At 36.0% G+C, this 24,088-nt stretch overlaps 7 protein-coding genes across 7 annotated transcripts in view; 3 read left to right on the top strand and 4 right to left on the bottom strand.

Annotated features, from left to right (window-relative positions):
• Positions 1-575, bottom strand: part of LOC104745905 (probable lipid desaturase ADS3.2, chloroplastic) — a 9,681-nt gene extending 9,106 nt beyond the window's left edge. Inside the window, exon 1 of the mRNA XM_010467279.2 lies at positions 347-575. Within this exon, the coding sequence (XP_010465581.1) occupies positions 347-570 (224 nt within the window). The 5' untranslated portion in view covers positions 571-575. The remainder of the gene's footprint in view (positions 1-346) is intronic.
• On the bottom strand, positions 2,159-4,112 carry LOC104745903 (probable lipid desaturase ADS3.2, chloroplastic). The gene is made up of 5 exons (XM_010467277.1): positions 3,612-4,112; positions 3,356-3,496; positions 2,871-3,011; positions 2,545-2,651; positions 2,159-2,452 (listed from the first exon to the last, which is right to left on the bottom strand). The coding sequence occupies exons 1-5, from the start codon at positions 4,110-4,112 to the stop codon at positions 2,251-2,253; spliced, it is 1,092 nt and encodes a 363-aa protein (XP_010465579.1). The 3' UTR covers positions 2,159-2,250.
• On the top strand, positions 6,567-7,263 carry LOC104745902. Its single transcript, XM_010467276.2, has one exon. It carries the CDS (start codon positions 6,630-6,632, stop codon positions 7,137-7,139), a length of 510 nt encoding a protein of 169 aa, XP_010465578.1. The 5' UTR covers positions 6,567-6,629; the 3' UTR covers positions 7,140-7,263.
• LOC104745901 (palmitoyl-monogalactosyldiacylglycerol delta-7 desaturase, chloroplastic) lies at positions 7,182-9,475 on the bottom strand. The gene is made up of 5 exons (XM_010467275.2): positions 8,706-9,475; positions 8,471-8,611; positions 8,233-8,373; positions 7,628-7,734; positions 7,182-7,538 (listed from the first exon to the last, which is right to left on the bottom strand). The coding sequence occupies exons 1-5, from the start codon at positions 9,231-9,233 to the stop codon at positions 7,337-7,339; spliced, it is 1,119 nt and encodes a 372-aa protein (XP_010465577.1). The 5' UTR covers positions 9,234-9,475; the 3' UTR covers positions 7,182-7,336.
• LOC104745900 lies at positions 9,850-11,536 on the top strand. Its single transcript, XM_010467274.2, has 8 exons — positions 9,850-10,006; positions 10,095-10,203; positions 10,308-10,392; positions 10,479-10,557; positions 10,677-10,790; positions 10,899-11,011; positions 11,104-11,214; positions 11,303-11,536. The coding sequence occupies exons 1-8, from the start codon at positions 9,934-9,936 to the stop codon at positions 11,423-11,425; spliced, it is 807 nt and encodes a 268-aa protein (XP_010465576.1). The 5' UTR covers positions 9,850-9,933; the 3' UTR covers positions 11,426-11,536.
• On the top strand, positions 13,491-14,345 carry LOC104748217. The gene has a single exon (XM_010469892.1). It carries the CDS (start codon positions 13,491-13,493, stop codon positions 14,343-14,345), a length of 855 nt encoding a protein of 284 aa, XP_010468194.1.
• Positions 20,611-22,309, bottom strand: LOC104745899 (phosphatidylcholine:diacylglycerol cholinephosphotransferase 2). Its single transcript, XM_010467273.2, has 3 exons — positions 21,720-22,309; positions 21,460-21,597; positions 20,611-21,088 (listed from the first exon to the last, which is right to left on the bottom strand). Exons 1-3 carry the CDS (start codon positions 22,137-22,139, stop codon positions 20,762-20,764), a joined length of 885 nt encoding a protein of 294 aa, XP_010465575.1. The 5' UTR covers positions 22,140-22,309; the 3' UTR covers positions 20,611-20,761.

The following is a 24,088-nucleotide window of genomic DNA, read 5'->3' as shown; positions in this document are numbered from 1 at the left end:
GTGTCGATCGACACCCTTACCAAAATACCAAAATTTGGTTTGCGGGTGTTACAGATACATAGGTATCTGGCCTCAATTTTTTTAAATCCATTTTGTAAGGATTTTTTGCGTTTTTTTTTTTATTAGAAGGCCTCAATTTAAGAGTTAGTTTCTTTTAAAAGGCCCAATTTTAAAAATTTGCTTTTAGTTGAGGCCTCATTTTAAAAATTGGTTTGAGTTGAAACCCCTATTTAAAAAATTACATTAGACTTATTGAGAAAAACAATTTAAAAGAAAATATTATAAGGCCCCATTTTTAAAGTACAATTTTTGTAGTATTGGGCCTCCAATATTGCTGGACCGGCACTGCAGTGGTATCATCCGGGAGGTCTCGACTTGATACGAGGCATCATGAGCAGCCACAAACGTGCGTTTCTTGTAAGCCACGGATCCTCCTCGTTTTGAAGAGAAAGAGTTTGTGAATTTATTGGCGTTACAATTGAACAAGGCATTGGTATTACTTGGTTTATGCTGTTTAGCAAATGATGGAAAAGGAGAAATCATATTGAGATTTGTGGATAGAGACATCATGGCTCTAGGTTGGTAAAGGTAATGCCTCTGACAAGAAGCTAGATATAATTTGTGTGCCACTATGTCATATATAGCATATCCATGAGAAAGTTATCCATGAGTAAAATTAAACAAAAAAACAAGACATTATGGCTTAAGTTTTTGTTTTTTTTTTTTTTTTTTTTTTTTTTTTGTTCTTTTGGCCGAAAAAGTAGAAATTTTTTGAAAAGAAGACATGTGTTATATTTTTATTGGAGAGTGAGATTTTGGATATATTTTTTAATCTTATCATTTTAAGATCATTTATTATGTAAGAAATATATTTTTGTAAAATAATTTTTATATCAAAATTCATCATTTTTAAACTTTATAAATATAGACTTGTTTCATTTTATTCAGACACCACAAAAATCCATCATTTCTATTATATTTTACTAATTCTTTTCTAATAAACTTTTGTTTATTTTATAAAAGAAGATTTTGGAATGGATCCCAACAACAATCCTACCCAAAATTCTACTAATTACCCTTTTCTCTTTTCCAAATCTCAACAATTATCAAAATCCTTATTTCAACCAATCCTAAAATATCCCAAATTATGGTTTTCCACCAAATTTTTCAATCCCGTCATCTGTTCCAAACTATAATCCATATTATGGATCAATGATGTCATATTCATCTCAACCACCTCCTTATTAAGTTATGTACGTTTTATTAGATGTGTCGTGTGTTTGTATTTTTTCGCATTTGAAGTTTGTGTTTGTTTTAATAATAATAATTTTTATTTTTGTTATATTAAAAAAATTAGCTAGAAATAAAAAATAAAATTACCAAATTCAGTTTAAAAAATAAAGTAACTTTAATTAATTTTAATTACTACTATAAATGTGTTGTTATCAAATTAAATAAAAATACGAATATAAAGTGAAAATAGTGAGTTAAAGTGTTGATTTTTTTTTTGAATAAAATGTTAAATTTGATTCAAAAATTATTCAAAAAGAAATAACGTTGGTTTAGTGTCACATTGGTTTAAATCAATGCAGAAGAAACAGAGTTGATGATCTTCGTATGTGAAAAATCTTGTTGATAGCCAAAAGTGTTGAACTTTATTAAACAAAACTATTGAAGAGGTTAAAAGTTAAAATTGATTTGATTGTTAAATGATCAAAGAGAAAATGATGTGGAATGTTAAAAGTTGAGGTGGAGGGTGTTGAATTTGATAAACCATTAATTTTTTATCGTACGGTTTTAACCAACTTAAAATTTGATAACATGTTTTCTGTTTTTAGCAACAGTATGATAAAGTAAAGAAGACAAGAAAAAAACACTCATGTGAACTTTCCAGAAATGTAATCACTAGTCTTTTTCATTTCAGTGTTAAAGTTGATGCATTTAATTTAATACAGCCTCCCAACTTATATTATATGCATCTTCCTCAATTCATAGTAGGTGAAAAGGAGAAGCCAGTTTCGTCCATTAATTCTAGTGTTTTGCTACATGGTTTCCTTTGAGATTATTATTATCATTATAGAGTTCCCTCTTGCAACAGTTTTTTATTTAGATTCCAAAGTATAGATAAAGATTGATTAACAAACTAAGATAATTTTAAGAAAGTCTTGGTGTTTTTGATGGAAAAGAAATAGGGGTGTGGAGATGCAGACATGCAGTAGGAGCAGAGTTTGAATATATTATTACAAATAATTAAAGATCAGATAAAGCCATTCTCTTCTTTTGAGATTCAGTAGGTAACTTAACGTTGGTGGCCAAACCAATAGCTTCAAGAAACCTAATGATATACCAAGTCCCGTCGAGCTGCCACCACTCAAGTCCTTGCCTGGCCGAGAACTCAAAAGCATGATGATTGTTATGCCATCCCTCGCCAAATGTTATAATCGCCACCCACCTATATCACCAATTCATTAATTCTTAGTAATTAAATAGTATTTGGTGAGATTACAAATGTATATGTGGTGTATTGCGCGCACAGTACAGTACCAATTGTTTTTGGAGAAGTCAGGAGTGTTCCAAGCTCGTGTTCCCCATACATGGCAAACTGAGTTCACCAGAAATGTCGTGTGGAGTCGAACCACAGTTGCAACACCCTGCCATTGCCATTCTTTCATAATCATAATCATACCTTTACCTTTATATTATTTGATTTAAAATATCGATCTACTGTGATTCGACTTGAACCATGACACTAGTCAAATTATTATATCATCAAATAATATTTTATAGCATAAAAATATATATAGCATAAAAATTCTAATAATATTTTAATAGTTGAAATGAAGGCAAGGGGATGATATGTATATCCTTACAATTCCCCAGACAAGAAAGGGCATGCCTCCACAAAAATAGAAGAGAAGGGCATAAGCCATCTGATGCAAAAGGATTGTCCGCTGAAGGAACCTATAGAAGGGCTGCCTCACAAGGTCATCTACATTATCATGTCCACCACACTGCAATCCGATGGTTTATTCAAGGTTAGGTATGTCCTCGCCCATATAGGACCACTCTTTTCAAGGCCGGATCGGTTTAGTTCTGATAGGACCCGTCCTAGTTTAAAAATCAAGATCAAATATATATAGACCAGTCTGCAGAGCCACAAGGCCTGCTAGACGTGGACTTCCGGACCAAAATAGTCCACCAGAACATTTTAAATCAGGCCTATAGTTGAACTTCTTTCAGTTTTCACAGTATCAAGTTCAATTTATGAGTTTTGTTCCTTATAGAATAACTTGATCAATTTACCATGGTCATCAAGAAATTAAATTGGTTTTTGACAATTGAAAAATTTTATTACCTTTTTGAGTATAGTACCGCTATCAAATATCCAAGTCATGTGACTAAACCAAAACCCTTGCGTAGGGCTGTGTGGGTCACGTTTTGTCTCACAGTGCTTATGATGGTACCGATGGTTGCTGACCCACTCTATTGGGTCTCCCTGCGCAAACAATTTAGAAGTTACGATCAAAGATATATATATCCTCTTAACAGTTAACACAATGTATCAAACAATCGTATCATGTGAATATTTATATATATATATAAAGCCAAACCTGAAAAGCCAGAAGGCCACCATAAGCACATAGATACTCAAGCCATTTCGGCAGATCGAAACTTCGGTGTGAAAGGTTCCTATGATAAGACAAGGTGATGCAGACTCCATTGATGTAAACGAGCCAAGGGAAAACCCGAAAAGCCGCCCAATTGAAATGAAATGGAGCCAGGAGGCTCAGCAAATGAACCCCACCGACTACGACTAACTTGCCCACGTCCCAAGAAGTCCAACTCCTTTCCCAAAATTCCCTCTTCTTTCTCACCACCACAACCTCCGACAAGGGTATTTTCCAGGAGCTCTCGACCTGATCCTGTGCACATTGAACTGCCACGAACGTGCGTTTCCAGTGAGCCACGGACCCTCCTCGTTTGGACAAAAATGTGTTTGTTGAGTTATGTGTTATAAGTTTGAACAAGGCATTGTTATTTCTTGGGTTATATTGTTTAACAAATGGTGGAAAATGAGAAAGCTGTCTGAGAGTTGTAGAGAGAGACACCATGTCGTAAAAGTGATGCCTTCGCATGCATACCCAATGTGCTATTATATAGTTAGTATATGGCAGTTTAATGACATTTTGGGTCCAACTGATTATTTTAAAAATATATGTATATTAGATTATGACCTGCGGTACACCGCAGGGTAATTTTTTAAAAATATTTTTTGTTAATGTACTATTTTAATACTAATTTTGCTAATATACTCTTTTGTTAATTTTAATGATTTAATACATAAACCGTGTTATACCACACAATAATTTTTATTTACTATAATCTTAATTAAATCAGTTTGATTCGATATATTTTATATTGGTGTTGTTAAAACATTAAAATGAGGATTTAACCCATATTGAAATATCATATTACTGATAGTTTATTTTTTAGCATTATTAATTTAATCATGTACTGTTATATAACCCGTCATGTAATATAACTCGTTTGTGTAATTTTGAAAATTTAATTTTTAAAAATTTATAATTTTAAATTTTTTATTAAGTTTAGACATATCAGTTATAAATTATAAACTTCTTAAAATTTTATAATTTACTATATATGTATATTGAACACACACTTTTTATGTTAATTGAGTAATATATGTTTGTTTTAAAAAATTCAAATCACAATATATGCAGAAAAATACATTTTTTATTAACTTTATGTATTATATGATGATTCACTACATTTTAAATTTTAAAATCAAAAAGAGATGATAGGAGAATTTTTTTTTAATATGGAATAAATCTTCTAAATATCTATATTAATTATAAAATATTATATATATGGATATTTAAGATATTGTAATTGTGTTTGATTATAATGATAGTAGAGAAAGTTAACTATACATGTTTGGATATGAATATAAGCATTAAATAGTATTCAATGTAAAAACTTACCAAAAAACATTTTGAGCAAAAACTGCTGCAAAAATACTAGTATATATATTGGATTCAATATATGTATATATTGGATTCAATATATCATTCCTTTTGGTTCAAAAATAAAAACATCATTATTTTGGTAATTTGCTTAATTGTAGAATTTATGACTATTTTCCTTTCAGAAATGAAAATTGAACTATTTTCAATTCTAATTGATTTTAGTTTTTATTTTTTCGGGGGTGTTTTTAGTTTTTACCATTTGCGGCAGTAAAAGAAAAACAGATACAGTACGTTGTGGTGACTGATGGCATGTCTTGTTCACGTAGTAACTTACGGCTGGTGAGTTTTAAGTACATGCATTTAATTTAATGAACAAACAAGGTAGTACAAGTGACCAATCACTAGTACGTAGTGATTCTGACTGACCAAGTATACAAATACGAACCAAACACAACACAAGCGTCAAATACCAGCTGGCAAATCTTTAATTTCTAATAAACTATTGGAGTTCAAGATTGATCCAGACGTTTTCCCACAAAATAGTTTTCCACGTACTAATTGAGTTGTATTGTGGTATTTTCGTTATTGTATATTGTTTCTGTTCGTATCCTAAAGGAGTTATTAAATGTTATGAATGTCTCATATTAAACGTTTTCACTTAGGTCTTGCTTTTGTCGAAGTCGGTGGACTGATTGTTCTTTGCTTCCATGTTTTTTTTTTTTTATCTTTTTTTTTTTTTTGCCATGGGACCAAACCATAGGTCTTGCTTCATTGTAATTCCTAACTATTTTCATTTTAATGGAATATTTACATTCTTAGCAAGCACGTAAGGAGCATATATATGAAACGGTGAGACTCATGAGCTCTGAGTCTGGGCCGAGTCTGCTCAATAAATAGAGCCAAAAACATATTTCGAACTATAAAGAAACTGTATGATGAGAAAATAAACTTGTGACTTTTCTTCAAATACTCAATATCGTAGTAATCAAAATAAACTTTTCTTATATATATATATACTCATTATCGTATGGTTTTAGTCAAGGTCAACGGAGACTTGTTGATTTAATGGTAGTGTTGGAAATTAAACTTATTGTCTCTTCTAATTGCCGGTCGTCGATTTGATATGATTAAAAGGGAGAATGGAATCAACTCTAGTCTCCAAATCGAGCGTTAACGTGAACCATACGTAAGGATATGAGATATAAATATGAAGCATAGAAATAGTACGACAGGTGACGTGGTCGATACATGTTCGACTGAGTCTGCTACAAAAAGCTTGCTCAATTAACATTAAACACACACGCCCAAAAACAATTTTTTGTTTTACAAATTTTAAATCAACTAATAAAGCTATATGCGGTATGTAACAGCTTAAGCATTGGCATTTCTGTAAAACCGAGCAAAAATTATATCTTTCAGTTTTTACTTCTGTTTTTTTTCAAACATCCTTTCATTTTTAGTATATGTAACCATTTGTTTGTTTGTGGCAAAATTTAAATAAAAAAATTGTTAGTTAGTTTGTTTTTTAGTTGAGAAAATAAAAGAAAAAAACTAACAACTTCGGTTTCGAGTAAGCTGTGATACTTTAACATATATTTCTGAGAGAGGGGCGAACACGAACGATCGAAAAAAAACACAAAAATGAGGGATCTTGACAACAACAACGTCGTCAAAACCATAGCTCGATGGTGTCTTCTTTTACAAGCCATCATGATGATCTCTTCTAACGCCTTCGTTCTTAAAAGAACCGGCTACGTAAACATGAACATAACAATCCGTAACGCGATGAAAGGATTAAACCGCCCGGAGATCGTCTATCGATGCCAGTCTAAACACAAAGACTACGGTTGGCATCGAGCTTCAAAGCCAGGAGCTCAATTTTCAATACCAATCATCCTCATAAATGGCGAAAGCAAAATACCGTCGATTCACATCTGCCATATCCGGTCTGTCTTAGGAAAAGCCACACTCGTGATCCAAAACACCTATCTTGACGCTGAGATGTGCCCTCATTCGTCATGTGCTCACGTGGCAACCCCAAAAGGGATCATGTTTAAAGGCTCAGAACGGGATTTCAAAACCATATTCCCAACGCTCAGACCAGTTGAGTATCTAGAATTGCCGTGGACACCTTGGCCAAGCAGAACGTGAATCTCTTTCAACATTTTTCTTTTCTTCTTGTATTGATTGCAATTATAGATATATAAAATTCATAATCATTTTGTCACATACAATCTCTTGCACAGATATATATAACGTAAACACAAAAAAAAAAGAAGCACAAACCCTTTTTTCTTAATCTTCATAGCTTCAGTTGTACCGACAGTTCTAGTTCCGCAGTTTCAAGATCAGTCGCTGGTCAATGCCATTCTTTTTTTCTGAGCTTCCGATGGGAGCTTGACATCAGTTGCTAAACCGATGGCTTGGAGAAACCTAACGACGTACCAAGTCATATCAAGTTGCCACCATTCTAAGCCGTGTCGTGCTGAGAACTCAAAAGCATGGTGATTGTTGTGCCATCCTTCCCCAAAAGCTAGAGCTGCTACCCACCTGAGAAGTTATAATTCCGAGTTTCTTTTTAGTAGATATCTTAAGATGCATCGAGTGATTAAGGAGTGATAGAGAATGAGTTTTAGTACCAGTTGTTCTTAGACAAATCACCGGTGTTCCATGCTTGTCTCCCCCATACATGACAAGCTGAGTTCACTAGCCAAGTTATATGATATACCCATACTATTCTTACACCCTGCAAAACCCAAAAAAAAAAGCACAAACAAATAAGGATTGAGTAGTTAGAATCAACTTTCTTCTGCTATATTTTTATTCCTTTCGTTCCGTTTACGAAATTGCTAAAACTGTCAATGTAGTTTCACTTTTTAGCATGCAAATGTTGTTTTCTAAATACAAGCAAATAGAATTTAGACCATTCACGAGAAGGGCATGAACCACAGATCTTTCTTACAAGAAAGATAAGATATTTACTTGTGGTTCTGTTTTGTTCAACTAAACACAACTTGCGTGCTTAAGGTCAATAATCTAAGTTTGCACTAAATGACAAGAAAACGCAAGCTGTTTAACTGGAAAATCAATTGAGGAGATTTGGCCCAGCAAATTGATAGCTACACATCAAAGAACTGGTGGATTTATTTAGAATACACCGAGCTAAAACAAGTCATAATCCTATAGCTAGTTCTGGAAATGAACACTGATAGAATTGAAATGTAAGATTAGCCACACAACATACCATTCCCCAAACAATGAATGGAAAGCCACCCATTGCATACAGAGCAACCGCTAGAGCCACCGGATGAAAAATGTAGGTGTCTCGAAGGAATTGATAAAATGGCTGCTTCTCCAAATCCCCAACATTATTAGGCTCTCCACACTTTAAACATCAAAAAGACACAAACAGAGTTTTCAATCACTAGAACCAACTAAGAAAGACCAGTTTTAACATGATAAAGAAAAAAGCAAATTGTTACCCTTTGTGTGATTGTATTGGTATCAAACATCCAATTCATGTGACTGAACCAGAATCCATCAAGTGGGCTATGAGGATCTCTGTCTGAATCACAGAACTGATGATGGTACCTATGTGTACTCACCCAATCAATTGGGTTCCCCTGAAGAAAAAAAAATTACACAATTTGGGGTCAAAATCAATCAGCTTTACACATTCGACAAAACTACATTCATCATCAAATCAAATCAAATCACCTGAAGAGCCTGTGCACCACAATAAGCAAACAAGTACTCAAGCCACTTGGGAAGCTTAAAGGCTTTATGAGAAAGATTCCTATGGAAAGACAAAGTAATACCCAGAAGACCTGTAACGATATAAAGCCCAAAAGCAACGGAAACAGCTCTCCAATTGAACTGAAACGGAGCCAAGAGACAAAGCAAATGCATAGACAAAACAACAGCAACAGCTCCAAAGTCCATAGCTTTCCACTCTCTCTCCCACCAATGTACTTTCTCCTTCTTCTTCACCAACACATCTGATAGCATTATCCTCCTGTAATCTCCTTCCGCCGCCGCTTCCGTTGCTGCAGCACCCGAGGAGACATCTCTCTTCAGACCCTTTTCAGAGAATGCGGCAACGAGACTAGGGAGCTTGAAAGGTGCAAGCTTTTGGTGGTGGGTGAATGAGATTCTTGTGAAATTCAACGACGGTGTTGATGTGTGTAGAGTTCTTGGAGATGAACAGAGGAAAACGGGCTTAGGCTTCGTTAGAAGAGAAGCCATTGTCGATGTGATAGCCACCAGAGAAGAAGAGAAGACTTAAACCCTACGTTTTATATGCACAATACTATATATGTTAATATGTGTGCGTGTATAAATTAGGGTCGGTCTTTTTTTGTAGAGGTATGCTTCACAACACAAGTAGTAGTTGTTATATTGACAGAGACGTGCAAAGATCTGATCTTTTTTGTGATTCATGGACTACATTGCGGCTAGATATTCAGAGAGAGAAAGGATAAGATGGTCTAGGGATTGGATTGCCAATTTGGGGCAGTTATCTCCAACGCGGATCCTCCCTACAAAGTTTTCTAGCTTTCTTGCTGAAAAGCCCTTGAATTTCTTGGAAACTTAAGAAATCGCCCCAATTTCTTTGCAGTGAAAACACAACCCAAAATTGGGAAGTTGAGGGCTTATTTTGGTTTTGGGCCCATTCTTCCTTTAATCCATTAAAGAAAATCTCAAGAGTGAGAAGGAGATGTTCCCATAGAAGTCATAGACCATTACCATTCAAATTTGATATTTGTCTCTATGATACTTCAGTCTTTGTTTTTATGTGTAAGAAAAAAATCAATAGCAGATATTTGTATTTGTGGTGTGGTATCAAAAACTCCTTATCTTAAAGCCATATATCAATAATTACTCCCATATTTTCTCCGTCCTCATCCCCAAACAAAAAAAAAAGTTTTTCATTAGATCGGTTTCCATGGCTGCTGCCGCTAATACCGCTGCCATTTTTGCCTCTCCTTCACAGCCTTTATCCTCTAAACGCAATTTTTGTTAGTAACGTTACTAATTTTTTTTTATGTTGGTTTATATACTAATATGCTTTATAGTTTATACAATGAAACTTTTGAATAAATACAGTGTATGGTTCAACGATTGGTCCAATACAAAGGAGATTTCCAAAGAAGAAACTTAATCTGCAAGTAAAAGCTGTTGCCACGACTCTTGCGCCCCTCGAAGAGATCAAAGAGTCTGTCTTTAATTTTGTTCGTCTTATTGCTTTGGTCAATATAACTATATTAACATAATTATTATTAACATATATATATATCATGGTTGATTATTTTTTGGTAGATATAAGCTTCCTTCATGGGCCAAGTTCGAGATGGGTACTGCTCCAGTGTACTGGAAAACTATGAATGGTCTTCCTCCAACCGCAGTAAGTTTCTCTAGCCATTTGCCAATGCTAAGGTTAGAGTTAAGGCTCTTTATACTCAAACTTCTAATCAAACTTTTTTGGATTAGGGTGAAAAGTTGAAACTATTCTATAATCCAGCGGCAAGCAAACTCACTCTTAACGAGGACTATGGGGTTGCTTTTAACGGTCAGTTTTTCATAAAAACATGTAATTAAGTTGTTAAGAGGCTACATAGACCAGTCTAATTATGGACTAACAAAAAACTGAAAAGAATGAGTGAATTGACTACTAATATAATGGTGCAGGAGGATTTAACCAACCAATCATGTGTGGTGGGGAGCCAAGAGCAATGCTAAAGAAAGATCGAGGCAAAGCCGATTCTCCAATTTACACTATGCAGATTTGCATTCCTAAGCATGGTTCGTTTTCTTTTATAATGAAATTCAAAGGATATTTCTTCCTGTGACCAAATAAGTTATATTTGTATGTGATATTTTTCATCTTTGGTATGAATCATTCATTACCAGCTATGAATTTGATATTTTCGTTCACCAACGGTGTCGATTGGGACGGTCCATACAAACTTCAGTTTCAAGTCCCCAAGCGATGGCAAAACAAACCTATTGAGTTCTTCAATGAGGTATTTAATAAATTTCTTTCGATTTAATTTTTTTTTGCTTAACTAGTCATATATATATGCACAACTTATGATTTATCAATTGGTGCAAAAAGGGTCTAGCCAACGAGTTGAGCCAAGATGGAGCCTGTGAGAGAGCGATATTTCCTGACTCGAACGTTGTTGCCACACGTTGCACAATGATCGCCAACTTGACGGTCGAAGGAGTAAGTTCTCACCAATCCATATATTATAAATTTATTTATATAAAAAGTCTGAATACACTAAATTTTAAAATGTATGAATAAATTTCAGGGAGATAGATGCAATCTGGATCTGGTTCCTGGGTGCATGGATACAAATTCTGAACATTTCAACCCATACGCTAATGTTGATGATGGCTCTTGTCCCCTCGAGTTATCCGATTCTGATGAATAGAACTAATTCTTATTTATGTAAATATAGACACACATATGTTAGTATTTGAATACAAAAATGTCACTTGTCGATTTTTAGTATTATCATATAAGAGCTTTACAATTATACTAATTTTAGCCATAGAATATTACAAATTTTTCACTTGTTGATTTATAGTTTAACTACCAAATTAATTTAAAGACTTTTGTTTTTTTTGTCAAAAATTAAAGACTTTTGTATTGGAGAACTTTTCAACAAATGAAAACATTGAATAAATACTATAGAGAGGTTTAGATCAGAGCGCGTGAAAAACTCTCTCTATAAACGGTGGTACTAAGGTTTTGACTCTCAATGAACAGGATGCTATTATGATGGATATTGGGGACAAAGATCGTCCTCTGGGAGACCTTCCGTATGAGGTTGGTGCGTGGATGAAGAAAGTTACTGGTGGAGTGGGAGGAAGACAGCTAACACCGGAAACCTTAATGGATGATAAGTTTGTGTTGGAGAGGTTGCAACTGACGTTCCCTGACGGTGTGAATGGTGAACCAGTAGTAAAGATAAGAGAGGAGGTGATGAAGGGTCTTTGGAAGCAGTGTATCATTGTGAAAGTGTTGAGGAGAAATATTGCTATTTCTGCGTTGAGCATGAAACTCAGGGAGGTGTGGAAACCTAAAGGGGGGATGTATGTGATGAATCTGCCTTGACACTTCTTCATGATTCGCTTTGATCTAGAGGATGAGTATCTGGCAGCGTTGACGGGGGACCCTGGAGAGTGTTTGGCAGCTATTTGATGGTGCAATGTTGGTCTTCGGATTTTGATCCCTGACATAGTAACTACGCCAGTTTGGGTTCGTTTGTCCAATTTTCCGGTGCATTTCTATCATCGAGCTATTCTTCTTGGGGTTGCGGGTGGTTTGGGAAAGCCGGTTCGAGTTGATTTGACCATGTTGAATTTTGACAGAGCATGTTTTGCTCGCGTCTGCGTGGAAGTAGATTTATCCCAACCTCTCAAAGGTTCGATTATGATCAATGGTGAGAGATATTTTGTGGCTTATGAGGGTTTGTCGAACATATGTTCTGGCTGTGGTGTCTATGGTCTGTTGGTGCATAATTGTCTACAGTGGGTGGTGGAAAGAGTGGTCGAGCAACCTGCAGTGGTAAAACAGACCGCACCCATAGCGTCTGAACAGCAGGGGGATGGATTTACCATGGTTAGACGTAATTGAAGGCAAAATGCATCCCTACCGGCTGATGGTTGACCCTCGGCGCGTGGGTGCTCCGGTAGAAATTTTCGAGATATCTCTAGCTCCGTGAATATGGAAAGAATTGGTACGTCCAACAGATTTGCAGGTTTGACAGAGGATACGAATCATGTGGGAATAAGGGAAGTTACCAATTCTGTTAGTGAGAATAAAGAAAATGAGAATATTCAGCGGGATGTGAATATTGGAAAGAGAATCTTTCAAAGCAATGCAAGAAACCTAGAAGGTAGAGATAGTGAGGGTGGGAGTAGGTCTCGAGAATTGTTGACAAACCAACGGGCTGGGGGAAATAAAGTTAGTGGGCCTAATGGACCGAGGACTTAGAAGAAGGTTTCGAATAGATCCATGAGGGGACTTGTGTTTGGTCCAACTCAGCTTGAAGGAGGTTTGCCAACAACGGGGAAACGACTGCGTATTGAGGAGGGTTCCGTGGGACGATCGGGAGGTGCATTCACACCGGAAAGGAATGATCGGAGTACACACTATCTCTCTGGTCAGGGATTGCAGAGAGACACTACGTTGTCAACAGAGGCATTGGTTGTCGAGGAGCAACCAAGGGATGTGGGTCGGATTGATGGTCCGCTGGTGGTGGCTTAATGGTTTGTCCCGGTAGTTCGATATATCTGCAAAAAGAATATGATGGATTGTCTTTCCTGGAATTGCCGGGAGGCGAATAAACCCAATTTTCGAAAGTCGATTAGGTACATGATGAAGAAGTTTCGTGTTGATATCCTTGCTCTGTTTGAAACACACGCGAGTGGAGACAGAGAAAGTCGGATATGCCAGAATTTGGGCTTCGATAACTTCTCCGTGTTTATGCGATGGGGCAAAACGGAGGGATTTGGTTGTTGTGGAGGTCAACAGTGGGTGTTGTCTCAGTGGTTGTTTCGACAGACCAGTTTATTCATGTGACTATCGAGATGAATATGAAAAAAGTTAACTTGATTGTGATATATGCGGCTCCCTCTGTCACTCAAAGAAGTGGACTGTGGGGAAGTCTCAAGTCAGTGATTGAAGGAGTGGATGGACCATTAATGGTTGGTGGGGATTTTAACACAATCTTGAGGTTGGATGAGAGGACAGGTGGTAATGGCCGCTTGTCTCCGGATTCATTGGCGTTTGGCGAGTGGATGAATGATCTTACATTGATCGATACGGGATTTAGAGGTAGTCGTTTTACCTGGCATAGGGGAAGGTCTGAGCAAACTTATATTTCCAAGAGGTTAGATCAGATCTTGTGCTGTCCCCATGCTCGGTTAAAATGGCAGGAATCTGTGGTCACTCATCTGCCAGTGTTTGCATCGGATCATGCACCCCTGTACATGCAATTGTGTCCGGTAAGTAGAGGAGATCCAAAGCGAAGACCGTTTCATTTTGAGGCGGCTTGGTTAAAGCATGAGGGGTTTCAGGAGTTTTTTTCTAACTCCTGGAATAATCAGCTAACTACTCATGCGGCTTTGAGTGGTTTACGGGATAGATTGAAGCGCTGGAACCGTGAAATTTTTGGGGATGTTAACAAACGGAAGGCAGAGTTAAGATCAAAGATTGGTTCGGTTCAAGATTTGTTGAAAGTGGCCCCAACTGATGAATTGTTAGCTAAGGAGGAGGACTTGATTTGTGAATTGGATAAAGTTCTCGAGCAGGAAGAACTAATTTGGTTTTTAGAAGTCTCGTGAAAAATGGATTGTGGAGGGGGATAGAAACATGAAATACTTTTGTACGTCAACAATCATACGTCGGAGACATAACCGTATTGAGAGTTTGAAGAATGGTGTGGGTGTTTGGATATATACTACACAAGAATTGGAGGACCTTGCAATTGCATATTATCAGAGACTCTACTCCTTGGTGGATGTGGATGAGGTTGTAGAGAGTTTCCTTCTCTTACAAATACGGAGCAGAATTCTTTGGCCAGATCATTTACAAAAGGGGAAGTGGAAGTAGCGATGAGAGCCATGGGGAAGTACAAAGCGTCGGGTGACCGGGTCCTGATGGATACCAACCATTGTTTTACCAGGAGTGTTGGGATGTGGTAGGAGGGTCTGTAACACGCTTTGTGTTGGATTTCTTTGCCATTAATATTCTGTCGGAAGGGACGAATGATGCGTTGGTTGTTTTAATTGCCAAGGTTGTGAAATCGGAGACAATAATGTAATTCAGACCTATTAGTTTATGTAATGAGTTGTTTAAAACAATTACTAAAACTATGGTCCTGCGACTGAAACGGATTATGACCAATCTTATTGGACCTGCTCAGTCGAGCTTCATCCTGGGAAGACTGAGCACTGATAACATATTAGTGGTGCATGAGGCGGTTCATTCGATGAGGAGAAAAAAAGGACGCAAAGGTTGGATGTTGTTGAAGCTTGACTTGGAAAAAGCATATGATCATATTCGGTGGAATTCCTTGCAGACACTCTCCTCGCTGCAGGTTTTCCGGATAGTTGGATGAGTTGAATAATGTCGTGTGTCACGGGACCTTCTATGACACTATTATGGAACAGGAGAAGACAACACCTTTTAAACCTGCACGAGGATTGAGACAGGGGGATCCCTTATCCCCTTATCTATTTGTGTTGTGTCTTGAAAGGTTGTGCCATCAGATCGAGCTCTCTATTGCGGCAAAAGAGTGGAAACCAATATGTTATCTCGAAGTGGACCGAAGCTTTCTCATATATGTTTCGCAGACGACCTCATCTTGTTTGCGGAGGCGTTAGTGGCCCAAATCCGAGTAATCATGTGAGTACTCGAGAGGTTTTGTGTTGCATCGGGTCAGAAGGTGAGCCTGGAGAAGTCGAATATCTTCTTTTCTAAGAATGTTAGCCGCGATCTTGCTCAACAGATTAGCAATGAAAGTGGAATTAAAGCTACACGAGAGCTGAGAAAATATTTGGGGATGCATGTTGTACATAAACACATTAACAACTTTGGGGAGGTTCTTGAGAGAGTATCATCACGGCTCTCAGACTGGAGATGTCGGTTCCTTAGTTTGGCGGGTCGGGTCACGCTAACTAAGGTTGTTTTATCTTCTATTCATGTTCATATGATGTCGACAATCTCGTTGCCCCAGTCTACTCTGGAGAAACTGGATAAAATGTCAAGATCATTTCTATGGGAGAGCACGGCTGAGAAACGTAAACAACATCATTTGGCGTGGGATAGTATTTGCCTCCCAAAAGCATAGGGTGGCTTGGGAATTCGATCTGCTAGAAAGATGAATATAGCATTATTGGCAAAGGTGGGGTGGAGATTGATGCATGACCAAACAAGTCTCTGGGTGCGGGTTTTACGAAAAAAGTATAAAGTTGAGGATATATGAGATGGGACTTGGCTGGTAGCAAAGAGCTCTTGGTCTTCTACATGGAGGAGTGTGGGGAGAGGATTGAGAGAAGTGATGGTTCCAGGCATAAGTTGGGTTCTTGGTGATGGGCGCAGTGTCAGGTTTTGGAAGGATTGCTGGTTGACTGTTGTCCCGCTTTGTGATTTAGTTATACGGGAAACTGCCCACTGGGGATGATAGTGCGACAGTCAGGGATTTATGGCAGTCTGACTCGGGCTGGGTCTGGCAGCGTATATATCCGTATCTCTCATCCGAGGTGCAGCTGAAACTTTGAGCAATGGTGGTTGATACATTGTCGAAGACGAAGGATCATATCTTCTGGGGTAGTAGTTCTGATGGGAGATTTACGATTAAGTCTACCTATGCTTTATTAACAAAGGACGACACTCCAAAACAGAACATAGGGGTTTTCTTTGACCGTTTTTGGCGTCTGCTAGCTCCAGAAAGGGTTCATCTTTTTTTCTGGCTCGCTGGGAACCAGGTTCTAATGACAAACATGGAGAGACATCGGAGACACTTAAGTGATTCAGGTATTTGCCAGGTCTGCAAAGGTGGGGAGGAGTCTATTTTACATGTTTTTAGGGACTGTCCAGCTATGTCCGGGGTCTTGAATCGTTTGGTTCCTGCTAGAAGCGAACACTCGTTTTTTGAATAGTCGCTATTGGTGTGGATATCTAGCAATCTATGTGATACTACACCGATTGGAAAAAGTACATGCGCGACTCTCTTTTCTATGGCTGTTTGGTGGGGATGGAAGTGGCGGTGTGGAAATGTGTTTGAGGGGAGAGGAAAATGTAGGGACCGTGTGCGCTTTTTGCGGGAGGTCGCTGATCAAGTTTCAGAGGTACATCAACGTGTGAGGGAATGTATTGGTGGTGTCAGGAGAGAGTCAAGGATGATTGCGTGGACACCACCTACCGGTGGTTGGGTTAAGGTTAACACCGAAGGTGCTTCCCGTGGGAATCCAGGCTTAGCAGCAGTAGGGGGTGTTTTGAGAGATGGTGATTGACTTTGGTGTGGTGGATTTGCTTTGAACATAGGGATCTGCTCGGCACCATGGGCGGAGTTATGGGGGGGTATATTATGGCCTCTATATTGCGTGGAAGAAAGGTGTGTTGCGGGTAGAGCTGGACGTCGATTCGGAGATAGTGGTTGGTTTTTTGCTGACAGGGATTGAGAACTCTCATCCACTGTCCTTCCTAGTATGTTTGTGCTATGGCTATTTATCAAAGGACTGGATAGTCCGTATCTCACATGTGTATAGGAAGGCTAATCGTCTTGCGGACGGATTAGCTAACTATGCGTTTTCTTTGCCTTTAGGATTTCATATGTTTCCTTCTTGTCCTGAATGTGTTAGTTTGCTTTGTTTAGAGGATGTGAATGGGTCTACGCGCGCAAGAAACATTCTGTTGTAGTTCTTTTATCTTTTCTTAAATAAAATGGGGGTTTATCCCCCTTGTTCTACCAAAAAAAAAAAAAACACTAAATAAATGTTATATTGTATGTTCTTTCCCTTGATCCTGAGGGCAAGCTACTACTAAGAGCATCTCCAATGGTTTGCTATATTTTTTACTCTAAAATAGAGAAAAATATAACAATCTATTTTAGAGGTAAATTTACTCTAATCCACCTCTATTCTCACCTCTAAAATAGAGATTGCTATTTTTTCCTCTATTTAGAGGTGATGATAGATATGAGTTGGAGTAAAAAATAGAGTTTCTCTATTATAGAAGATCTCTATGATAGAGTTTCTCTATTATAGAGGATTTCTATAATAGAGATGAGTTTTGCTCCAATGGTTTTCTCTATTTTTTCCTCTAAAAATGAATATTCCAAATAGATACTTCTTTATTTTACAATTAACACTTTTTATTTATAAAAATTACAAACTAACATATTTTACTTTAAATTTTGTAACACTTTCATAAAATTATTATTTTTATTTAAATCAAACATTTATTATTATAAAGAGCATCACATCATACAAAAATTATAAAATATACTAGATTTTTAACCATCTGCATTACTGTATTTTTCTCACAAATGATCAATTAATGTATTTTAAAGTGAAAAATAAGTTTCTTTTATCTTTTATTTTTATAATCGACCTAGAAACTCTTGGAAACGAATGTCATCATTTTCTGTTATTTGGACCGCTGGAGGCGGAATTTCTTGTTCAACTTCAATCGATGCATCGAGATCACGTTCATCCTCGATTATCATATTATATAAAATAATACACGTAGTTAACACATTTAAGAAAAAAAAAACGTACCGGTCCTTTCAAAATAGCAAAACGTGATTGTAGTACTCCGAATGCAATTTTTTTGTCCTTTTCAATAATTCATGTTTGGTCAAACAAAACATTCACAAATAACAAACCCAATGGCCGGACAAACCCAATGAATGTTTAGTCAAACAAAACATTCACAATTAACAAACCCAATGACCGGACAAACCCAATTAAAAAATCTGTCCACTATAAATATATAATTTACACATGCATTGGTTAATTAGTTGAGTATGACCGAACAAAAACATGCATTGGTCATAGATGTGTACAAAAGCATTAAGTAAAATAGTTAAACAGATGAAAGTTCATAAATATTTCGTACCATTGCATCTATATATATTATTACAGTTAAACTGCTTGGATTCACAGCTCTAAGAAAAATATATCATATCTATACTTATTAATAAAATGTCTCGTTCTCTTGGTTACAGTGTTGAAGAAGATAGATTATTATGTGAAGTTTATATGCAAATTTCTCAAGATCTAATTCAAGATGTTTATCAACCGTCCGATCATTTTTGGATCTGTGTGGTGGAAGCTTTTGAGAAAAGAAAAGAAATAACTTGGAGTGAACGTTCTAAAAGATCAATTCAATCTCGGGTTCAAATGATTCAGAAGGCAACAAAAAAATTGCATGCATGCATAAAACAATGTGAAAATAGAAATCAAAGTGGTGCATAAAATGAAGATATTGTAAGTATTTAATATAATAAATTTATTTATTTGTTGAATTGTTTTTATCTATGGATGTTTTAAATATGTTTGGTTTTTCTTGTTTTGGCTATTTTATTTTTTCCATAATATTTTTATAAATTTCTTTATTTATTTGTTGCTATGAATATTTTAATTTAGGTTTTTTGTTTTTTGTGTTATCTTTTTTTATTTACAAAATATAAATTCTTTATATATATTTGCCAAATTACATTTATTGACGAATCTAAAAATAAGTGTTTTGTTTTTAATGATATGCAGTTTAATCAAGCTAAACTAATGTTTAGAGAAGATACAAATTTTAAAGCCGGTTGGAAATTTGAGCATGTTTGGGATATTGTTAAGGACTTTGAAAAGTTTCAAGATGGTGTTGCTCGTCCTAAACGTTTATGTATCCCACTTGGCTTTGAGTATACATCTTTCGAATCAGATAATCCTACCAATAATTCTCCTATGCAAGCATCTCCACGTTTATCTTCGTCTTCACTAAATGATGATGGTGAGACTGTTGGTGGATCTCCCTCTCCACAACCGCTTGGGGTAAAAAGATCAAAAATGAAAAGAAAAATTGGTGATCAAACAACATCATTTATCAACACTTTGGAAGAAGGAAATAAACAATTTTTAGAGCAGCTGAAGATGAAGATGGCAAGTGAACAAAGACGACAACAGTTGGAGATTCAAAGAAAAAATTATACTTTGAAAGAGCTAAAAGAAGAAAACAAAATTTTATTTTGTGACTTGGATACTCTACATCCAAATGTTCGTGGATATTTGGAGGCTGAACAATCACGGATTATACAAAAGCGGAATAATCAACAACAAAATCAACAAGCTCCTCCTCCATCTACTTCATTTGGTTCGTTTGGACAATATTTTAGCGATATTGGTGGATCCCAAAGTAATTTACCAGGTTATTAAGTTATTAGTTTTTGTTGTATTAAAATAATTATTATGGAATGAATGAAAAATAAATTTTATTATTTATATAAATTATCTTTTCCAAATGGTAGTCTCAATATTTTAGAATAAATATTTATACTTAAACTTATATTATTAGTTCTTAAAAATACTTATTTTATTAAATTTATATTATTAGTTCTTAAAAATATTTATTTTATTTATTTGGTCATAAATAAAGGAAGTTAAAGATTGAGAGGACTACTTTGCAAATAAAATAGTTCACATTTATTTATAGAGGAAAAATAGAGTTCCTCTAGAGAAAAAAAAAATAGCAATCTCTATTATAGAAATGGAAATAGAGATCCATTAGAACAAAAATTACTGTATAATAGAGTTTACAGGCAAAAATAGAGGATCATTGGAAATGTTGGATCAGTCTACCTCTCCGGCCCGTTATTTTTATACAAAATCCATCATGATATCTCTACCGATGGGAAACAATTACACATGTTGCACCAAAAATAGTGAACAAGTACATACAGAAAATTATGTAAATAACAATAATACCCAATTTTCAAATGATTCCAGAATTAATCTGGATTTGATTTTGAAATAGTTGTATGAAGACCTAATTCACGAATACAATTTGATAATAAAATAAATTAGCAACTTCACAACCACGTAAAGACGTACGTATACGTTTAGTTAGGTTCAACCAATGGTATTCAATTAGAACCATTTTAGAGAAAATAGATCTAAAATGTGTTTCTAAACGTTTTTTAAAAAGAAATAGATTTTAATATACAATTAATTATTTTTCCGAAAAAAAGAAACAAAAAACGATTTTAATCGACTAGGGTGTCTTTCGAGATCAAATTTAAACGAGTAGTGCTTAAGTGTCTCTTGCTCATCTCGTCGTACTTTCCGGCCAATGAATCAAAGAGAATCCCAGCGCCAACTCCAACCGCAATATCAATCGTGTAGTGCCCTCGCGTACCAAGCAGCCTGATCGATTGTAATACATTGAGGATGTCAAAAACCATCGCCAGCCTAAATCTCTGCATTCTCTTCATGTCCAATGATGCAATCATCGAGCCAGCAACGTGACCCGAGTAGAAGAGAAAGAACGACACGTTTCCGACCGGATAATCTACTCCTGATCCTAAAAACTCCTGTAAAAACAGTCAAATTAAATTATTACCTTAAATCATTTCTCCTTGGTAAAGTATAACAAGACGAACGAGTCTATCTATTGATGTTACATCACCAAAAAAAAAAAAAATGAGTTACTAGAACTGTAGAACGTAAGTGAACGAGAATGTCATATTTATGTCTAGTCAATCAACTCGTGCATGGAACACTATTTTGCAAGAGGAGTCCTGATCAAATTATTTTGGGACTAAATACTAATATAACTTCTTTTTAATGCCGTAGTAGCCAATGGATATCACACGTCCAAAATTGATATTATTCTTCTGATATCAGTTGATCAATAATTGGACGTTACATCGAATTTGGTCTATAATAGTATGTGGATTTGAACCTGAGGGCGAGGGAGCTGAGTAGAGTAGCCGAGAATTCCGCGACACGTGAACATGAATAAAGCCGCGATGGTCGCTCGTGGTCGTCCTTCCACTGCCCATGTCCATCCAATATACGTTGTTTGCATCCCTACCAAAATCTGTCCCCACCCAACCAAATCATCTAATTGAAATTAAGTCGAATTTAACAAATATCTCTGTGCTGCATGTGAATATATTACAAGGTGAGGAGTTTTAGGATAGTCATTAAATATGTGTTTACCGTGTTAAGAGCGGCTAAAACGGTGTTAAGATTTGGTGAAGAAGCCAAGATGCTATGCAGAGAGCGCGTGGCCACAAATCCTAGATCGAACGGCTGCGAACTCGCGGGAGTCATCTGGAACGTGTACTCCACAACCGTAAAGAACATAACTCCGGCCGCGAACAAACACGGTATCCAATGGTGTCTCGCCACGTAAACAGCGTCATGCGCCGTCCATGTCATAAACGACGCCTTGCTTGTCCATTCTCCTTCTCCTCCCCCGCCGTCGTCGACTTTCGTAGAAATGTTCTCCATTTGGCTATTTATTGATCCGACTTGGCGACTGTGGTCGTCGATGGTGACGCCGTTAGTATGTTCTCCGTTAAGAGGGTTCGATTTACGACGGAGAGGGACGACGGTTTTGGTTACGGCGTCTGACATGACCGTTAGAATTAACGGAGAGTGACACTTAAGGATTTAGAGAGACGGGTTATATAAAGAGATTACATTTCGGAGGAAACTTGTTTGAGCTCAAAAAAAAATCCATACGAAAACGATGACTATGAGACTAGAGAGCGACAATTACGCTTATTTTACGCAAGTATGATATTTTCGACGACATGAAACAGAGAGAAGAGTATAAGATTCTCATTACTTTAATAACTAGTTTATCACGTAAAACAACACGTTAGTTGTGTATGTATGAATAATGTGGATATAATTCTAATTCAAGATTATAGAGAATATCAAAGATTTTGTGCCTCGATGAATAAACTTATTGACATAACTAATTCATTAATGTTACATTACCGGTAAAAATAATGTTATTTGTTAGATCATCTCCAATAATTTTTACTATTTTTGTCTCTATAACAAAGTATCAATATATCTGTGTTGGAGGTGTTCTCAAGCTCACCATCATCGGGAGAAAAATATTTCGAGAAAAAATAAATTAAACTTCAAATTTAGAATTTTATATTATAAAATTATGAAGAACATCCATAGATTTTGTAGAATTACAATATCATATGATCATATCATGCACAACTTGTTATTGTGCGATATGGTAATTTTCTTGGGATATCAGTTGAAGGTCCAATCCACAAGCTTGGGGGAGGATATGATCTATCCAAGAGTCATATATTGTTACTATCTCACCCTCGTGTAAGCTGGAATCATGCCCACCTTGTTGTTGTTATCAGATAGAAATAGGCGCTATTGTTCCACCTCCTTATCAAGTGGGATCATCGACGTCCAGACCGAGAGGTCTCGTCCTCTTATAGATAAAAAAAGAATATTGAGGTTGAGCTTGCATACTCTTCTCTAGGAACTCTTTTTCTTTCACATCATGCACCATTTCTTGTTCTTGTTGATCGCAAGGATTCATGCTTGCAGTCTCGTCCTGACGTCTCCTCGTCTTTACGGAAATTTTGTTCACCATTCACATAAATGGTTGTGTGCTTTTTGTACCAGATGTGCTCCTCTATCCTTAATGATGGAGGTTTAGGCCTAAAGTTTGTGTAAGACACCATTTTATAAACTCAAGTGGGCTGAAGTTTTGAAATAATATTATCAATTGTAGTGTATTTAACATTTCAAAATTTGTTCTCTCTCATATCATGTATAACACTATTAAATGCACCTTCAAATATTAAGTATGTGTGTCTACTTCAAAACATAACATTCCTTTTTTTGACTACCATCAAAACATAACATTTAATCTGCTAATATGTTTTATATAACAAATACACCCTCTGGTTTTTGTTAATTGTTATTTTGGAGAGATTTTTCTGTTTTAGAATAATTGTCATTCTCACTTTTCAATGTAACTTTTGCAATAAATTCCAAATATAACCTTATTAACCTACCACAATAATTAACACAATAAATGAGTTGTGAGGTTAAAATTGTTAATTTAAACAATTTCTTAATCTACGGATTACTACCTACATTGACAAGTAAATTAAAAAGGAGGGAGTAATGTATTACGTTGGTTTCCCAAAAATTTGCAGGCTACAACATTGAATTCACCTACATGTACAGATTGGTAGCTCTACATATGTAGTTTATATAATATTTTGATTATTTGAAAAATAATGAATTATTTGTAGTATATTCAAACTCTGAATGATATTTTTGAATACAAATGGTTAGCTAGATATATATATGTGCTTTTGGCCTAGCATTATAAAATGTTCTCATGTTGATCTTTCATTTTATTACTTGTAAATAAAAAAATATGTTGAGAGTTAGAAAGTAATAGTAGTAAAATAGTGAAAGGTGATTATTTTTCAAATTATAAATAGTGAATGTACTAGATTACTAATTAAGTTTTTAAAATTTACTATTTGCAACTTTTCCCATCTATTTATAGGTTGAACTAACAATTT

Source organism: Camelina sativa, chromosome 15 (genome assembly GCF_000633955.1).
Source record: "Camelina sativa cultivar DH55 chromosome 15, Cs, whole genome shotgun sequence".
NCBI classification, from domain to species: domain Eukaryota; kingdom Viridiplantae; phylum Streptophyta; class Magnoliopsida; order Brassicales; family Brassicaceae; genus Camelina; species Camelina sativa.
The sequence above is the reverse complement of the archived record's forward strand: the minus strand, read 5'-3'. Positions and strand labels throughout refer to the sequence as shown.

Bases quoted from the DNA above. Each gene is read 5' to 3' on its own strand.
- LOC104745903 (XM_010467277.1), bottom strand. From the start codon at position 4,112: ATGGTGTCTCTCTCTACAACTCTCAGACAGCTTTCTCATTTTCCACCA. The intron at 3,497-3,611 runs GTTTGGCTTTAT...TTGTTTGCGCAG, and splicing joins GTGGCCTTCTGGCTTTTCAG to GGAGACCCAATAGAGTGGGT. The intron at 2,453-2,544 runs GTACTGTACTGT...TTGGTGATATAG, and splicing joins GACTTCTCCAAAAACAATTG to GTGGGTGGCGATTATAACAT.
- LOC104745902 (XM_010467276.2), top strand. From the start codon at position 6,630: ATGAGGGATCTTGACAACAACAACGTCGTCAAAACCATAGCTCGATGG.
- LOC104745901 (XM_010467275.2), bottom strand. From the start codon at position 9,233: ATGGCTTCTCTTCTAACGAAGCCTAAGCCCGTTTTCCTCTGTTCATCT. The intron at 8,612-8,705 runs GTGATTTGATTT...TTTTTTCTTCAG, and splicing joins GTGGTGCACAGGCTCTTCAG to GGGAACCCAATTGATTGGGT. The intron at 8,374-8,470 runs GTAACAATTTGC...TGATGTTTAAAG, and splicing joins CCAATACAATCACACAAAGG to TGTGGAGAGCCTAATAATGT.
- LOC104745900 (XM_010467274.2), top strand. From the start codon at position 9,934: ATGGCTGCTGCCGCTAATACCGCTGCCATTTTTGCCTCTCCTTCACAG. The intron at 10,007-10,094 runs GTTAGTAACGTT...GAATAAATACAG, and splicing joins ATCCTCTAAACGCAATTTTT to TGTATGGTTCAACGATTGGT. The intron at 10,558-10,676 runs GTCAGTTTTTCA...ATAATGGTGCAG, and splicing joins CTATGGGGTTGCTTTTAACG to GAGGATTTAACCAACCAATC.
- LOC104748217 (XM_010469892.1), top strand. From the start codon at position 13,491: ATGGGGCAAAACGGAGGGATTTGGTTGTTGTGGAGGTCAACAGTGGGT.
- LOC104745899 (XM_010467273.2), bottom strand. From the start codon at position 22,139: ATGTCAGACGCCGTAACCAAAACCGTCGTCCCTCTCCGTCGTAAATCG. The intron at 21,598-21,719 runs GTAAACACATAT...GGGTGGGGACAG, and splicing joins TTTTAGCCGCTCTTAACACG to ATTTTGGTAGGGATGCAAAC. The intron at 21,089-21,459 runs GTTCAAATCCAC...CTGTTTTTACAG, and splicing joins CTCAGCTCCCTCGCCCTCAG to GAGTTTTTAGGATCAGGAGT.